The 5,343-nt window shown below is 41.3% G+C and overlaps 1 protein-coding gene across 1 annotated transcript in view; it reads left to right on the forward strand.

Moving 5' to 3' along the window:
- Positions 1-3,445: 3,445 nt before the first annotated feature.
- Positions 3,446-5,343, forward strand: part of atad1b (ATPase family AAA domain containing 1b) — a 10,319-nt gene continuing 8,421 nt past the window's right edge. Inside the window, exons 1-4 of the mRNA XM_016533709.1 lie at positions 3,446-3,552; positions 4,167-4,354; positions 4,722-4,820; positions 4,933-5,053. Of these exons, the coding sequence (XP_016389195.1) occupies positions 4,181-4,354; positions 4,722-4,820; positions 4,933-5,053 (394 nt within the window). The 5' untranslated portion in view covers positions 3,446-3,552; positions 4,167-4,180. The remainder of the gene's footprint in view (positions 3,553-4,166; positions 4,355-4,721; positions 4,821-4,932; positions 5,054-5,343) is intronic.

Here is a 5,343-nt window from a genome sequence, read left to right on the forward strand (position 1 = left end):
TTAAAACCGCCAGTAGGTGGCAGCAAGTCACTGTTTATAAGTGAGTCGTTGCGATTGAACCGAATCATTTAAACGGTTGATTCATTCAGGAACGAAACACCGTCATGTTGCTCAGAGATGCAAATTGGAGTTATATTTGTTAGCGAAATATACCAAAAACAGTCATTTGTGTCTAAAGTAAGTGTATTAAATTCATGTTTATTGAACTGCTGTATAAAGTCTTCGTGTGATACTGATTAACTATATATGAATGTATACATTTCTGCCCCCATATCTTGAATTTTGTGATCATTCTAAATGCATTTTAATAAACTGAATCATGCAGTGAAAGAACGCGCACTGGCCTAACCTACTAGACTTCCTGTTGCCTTAGCTAAACTTTAGCTAACTTAAATGGTAGCTGAGTCATGGATGTTAGCAAGACAAATTAACTATATTTGTCTTTTGTCTTTTGGATAATTAGCTGTAAATTCGTGGCACAGGTAGCTTAGGTAACTTTTGTTCATCACCACTCACCTCCACACCAAGACAAACATAACTGGAAAGGAAGGGAGGGCTTCACTTCTGCAGCTCTCTGCCTGTCTGTGACTGTGATGTGCCGATCAATGTGTGCTACACTGCTGTGCTGCGCGGAGACGAGGAGGGAGAAAGGCATCAGAACTCGACAGTCTCAACATTTCCCGACCCGACCTGATATTTAGATTTTTTATTTGTTTGACAGAGAAAGCTGTGTGCAAACAGAAATACACACGCACACGTATATACATATATTCATTTATTTAAAAAAAAAAGAGGGCACTTTCTCTCGAGGAAGAAAAAGGACAGGTGCTCAAGCCCCCTTTGATGTCTATGTGTGCATGTGCCTGGATTGGACACACAATGGCGGGCTTGGTGGCTACCGAACGCCTCCTTTGGCTAAATCTCACTGAGATTAGTGAAAAGGAAAAGGTTTTCCCAATGGATGCCCCTATCTCCCAGTCAGGCCTTTTTGGAGTAGCAGTCAGTTGAGTGGTTGACAATTCTGCACGGCTAAGACTCTATCAACTGCTCTTAAGATTTTCATAGCTAGGAGGGCTTGTGAACCTTCCACTCCTGCCACTAAGCCCAGAGACTGCTCTACACTCAGGAAGGAGCCCTCTGGGAGGAGTGACAAGCCTGAGCATCCCCCACTTCGCACAGTTTGGGGAGCCCATGCTTACTCAGACTCCTACTGGTGGCGCCTTTCTGGCCATCCCAGACGTGGTTCACAGAGTTGACTTCCCTGGTGGAGCAAACCCCGTGGGAGATTCCCATCAGGAGGGACCTGCTATCTCAACTCCAGGACAGGATTTGGCACCCTTGTCCAGTAACGTCAGTGGCAACCAGTAATAGCTTCTGATCATCCTGCTAATGTTCAGGAGACCATCAATAATGATTGGGCTCCTTCCACTTGGAGGCTTTATTTTTCTAAGTGGAAGGTTTATGAGACTTGTTGTGTGGCTCGTGCAGTGGATCCAGTCAGCTGCCCAGTTGGCTCAGTGCTGAAATTCCTGCAAGAGAACTTGTCAGTCATCCTGGAGGGATTATCGGGACTCTCTCTGTGAGTGAGCCATGCATGCAGTTTGCCTCAAGTCTTGTGAAGGTGTTTCTGCAACCCAGGCCTGGTTATGTCAAAGATAACTATAACAACAATAATAATAATAATAATAATAAGGATTTCATTAAGATTAGGAAAGGGTGGAAGACAGTGAATGATGCAAGTAATAGTAATGATATTATTAATAATAGTAATAAATTATATATTAATAAATATTTAATAAATTATTAGGGTTGTCCCTGATCCCTCCGTCGCAACAACATATCATAGCTTAATCCCAAGCCCATGTCACGCCACAGCGGGAGTGCCTTGGAAAGATGCTGCGGGGCAACAGGGCCCAAAGCTCTCCCCCCATCCTCCAAAACACCAGCCATCCATGGCCACTACCTGCATGCCACGCTTGTCTCAGATGTCTGTTATTTATTTATTTACATATGTTTTTTAATGTATAGATGTGTATATGTCTCAGCTAATTTGTGATGCATTAAAAAGGTGAGACGTGTAGTGCAGCCCAGGCCAGGGACCCGGCCCACCCACACGGCCCACTTACCCTTTGTATGTGTCTCCCTTTTTTTGTTTTGTTTTTTCTGTTGTTGTTAAAATAACCGCGTCATCCGCAGCTCTTGAACTTGGCACCGGCGCGCAACCGGAGAGGGAGAGAGAGAAAGCGCACAGAGCTAAGCGCGTTTGGCTTTTGATAAAAAAAACAAAGTGATGGAGACAGAGGAATCCTACAGCCTATAATGATGGAAAGTTTATCGGTCACTAATATCCTAAATGAGCAAACAGGTTGGCAGGTCCATGTGGCATGCAAATAGTCATCGGTGCTGCCCAGTGTGGATTGTGAGCATATATCTGTGTCGCTTAGAACCATTTAAAAAATTTTCCTTTGAGTGATGTGAGTCCTGTGAATTATCTTGTACTGTATTAGTTGTAGGTTTGTATTGCTAGTCATAGAAAATATATTACTACAGATTTCTTTCCAGAAGTCGCTGTTGGGGGAGAAAGCCAAGTCATTTTCCCATTTAGCAATTGGTAAAGTTATTGTTGTATTGGTATTTAATATAAGTTTATAGAGTTTGGATATTAATTTTCTAGAATTGGTGAGTTTCAATATCTCTTCCATCAACGGAGAGGGATGCAGTGGGTTATTTATTACATTAATCTTGGATTTGATAGCTCCGGCATTGTTAATGGTATGGAGTGGACTGCCTGTGCTAGCAGCATAGCTGAACCGTGTACGTTTCACACTCCAGACCAGTAGGTGGCGGACATGCACCTTTACCGTTGGTTTGCCAATCCGCCAAAAAAGCTCGAGAGAAGAAGAATTGTAAAGCGATTTCATTTGCAGCTTCCGTCTTTCGTTTGGAACTGAACTACAGGTGGCGGTAATGAGCTGCGGACACAAACAATCAGTGGTGGCGAAGTAGACAGAGTTGACCGGCCGTTTGTTGTTCAGTACCATGAATGATAAACGCAACGTTTACACTTTTGAGGATTATAAATGTTCACCCGATCCAGTATTCACAGTGGAGAGGGAATTTCTGGAGCCTTGTCCGGCGCCGATAGTGGTGGATAACGGCTCGTTCCAGTGCCGCGCGGGCTGGGATTGGAGTGCAGAATGTGAAGCTTTCTGAATATGAGATGAGCATTGCAGCTCATCTTGTGGATCCACTGACTATGCAGGCGAGGAATTATATCACCATCTGACTTTATTTACCAGTCCTTAATTGTCTAGTCTACTTGTATATTTTAAATGATTATGCAAGTTTCACAAATCATTTATGTGTGTCCACAGATTACATGGCATGACATTGCAGGTCTGGATGAAGTCATAACTGAACTGAAAGACACGGTTATACTATGAAATGTGTTTTTAAAAAATCTGATCGCTGGAAGTAAATTAAACGTTGGATTAAAAGGAAACTGCTTTTTTAAAACAATATTTCCAAGACCCAGTAATAAAGACGGTTCAGGTATGTGATCTCTGTTTTTTTCCACAGGAAGGTCACAGGAAATCATCAATAACTCTTAAGTGAAACAATAATGAAAATGAAAGGAAATTGTGCTTACTCATCACCATAATAAGAGCGAATTGACAAATTTGCGTACTCCGCGTGTCGTAATCGGCGGTACTGTGTAATTATTATTATTTAATCTAATACATGTTCTGTACAGAAGTTCGTAGTATTTCAATACAGACTAATTTTTTTATACAGTGGAGAGATAATTAGGCGCAAATTTGACCATGGAACTAGCACGGAGTGATTATTGAATGCTTTCAGAACGGAGGCACTCACATAAGGCCTGTCTCAATACCCACATTTTGCACTTGACCACTTGTCTAATTACATGACATATTTCCTGTATTTGGACCAAGTGTTCGAGTGGGCGTGAAGAGCGTGTACAACTTTTGATTACCCGATTGGACACACTATATCAGAATTGTATATATGCAAGTAACGTTTATACAGAGCTTTATTTACACATTCAAACCCATATTCAATACTCAAGTTAAAAGTCAAGTAAATGGCTCCTTAGAACCCCCTAGATTTGTAATAATACTGATTTTATTGTTTTTATTTTGCAGGTGAATGTAAGAAGATGGTATTGAAAGAGATTCCAACAGACAATATCACTCGCCCTTTGGGCCGGAACGAGGTCATAGGTTTACTCTTTCGCCTCACAATATTTGGTGCTGTCACCTATTTTACAATAAAGTGGATGGTGGATGCTATTGATCCAACAAGAAAACAGAAAGTTGAGGCACAAAAACAGGTACGCAGTTTACAGGAGTTACTTGATAGTTTTGGAAGGTTGGGTGAGTTCTGTCAGTTATCAGTACACAATTTCTTGTAAGTGTAATATACAGATATTTCTTGTCCTGCTCCGCTCTAAAATATTCCGTTATGTAGAAATTGTGATTGTAGAAAATTTTTAAATGTACCCCTTTTTATTTGTTTACTTCTTTATCCTATATAGTCCTATCCCCTTTTCATGTAGACTAAACATTCTAAGGTAATTATATTGTATTTTTTCCCATTATTTGCCACAAGTTAGGAAGCCTTACTAAGTTGAACTTTTGACAAAGCATAGCTTCACCAAAGGCTGGAGTTTAATGTGAAGTTTTGTTGCCGCCTCACAGGCAGAGAAACTCATGCGACAGATTGGAGTGCAGAATGTGAAGCTTTCTGAATATGAGATGAGCATTGCAGCTCATCTTGTGGATCCACTGACTATGCAGGCGAGGAATTATATCAGCATCTGACTTTATTTACCAGTCCTTAATTGTCTAGTCTACTTGTATATTTTAAATGATTATGCAAGTTACACAAATCATTTATGTGTGTCCACAGATTACATGGCATGACATTGCAGGTCTGGATGAAGTCATAACTGAACTGAAAGACACGGTTATACTTCCGATCCAGAAGAGACATCTGTTTGAAGGATCCAGGCTTCTTCAGCCACCCAAAGGTAGGCATTAGATGGAAATATTTCCATAAAGTGTTTCTAAACTGAACTCCACACACATTATTCTGAGCTGGTTTGCTTGTCATCTTCTCAGGTGTGTTGCTGTATGGGCCTCCAGGCTGTGGGAAAACTCTTATAGCCAAAGCTACTGCCAAAGAGGCTGGATTCCGCTTCATTAACCTGCAGCCTTCCACTCTCACTGACAAATGGTACGGAGAATCCCAGAAACTAGCTGCAGCTGTCTTTTCGCTGGCCATCAAGCTACAGCCCTCTATTATCTTCATCGATGAGAT

Source organism: Sinocyclocheilus rhinocerous, unplaced genomic scaffold, assembly GCF_001515625.1.
Source record: "Sinocyclocheilus rhinocerous isolate Xijiao unplaced genomic scaffold, SAMN03320098_v1.1 scaffold1026, whole genome shotgun sequence".
Lineage (NCBI taxonomy): Eukaryota > Metazoa > Chordata > Actinopteri > Cypriniformes > Cyprinidae > Sinocyclocheilus > Sinocyclocheilus rhinocerous.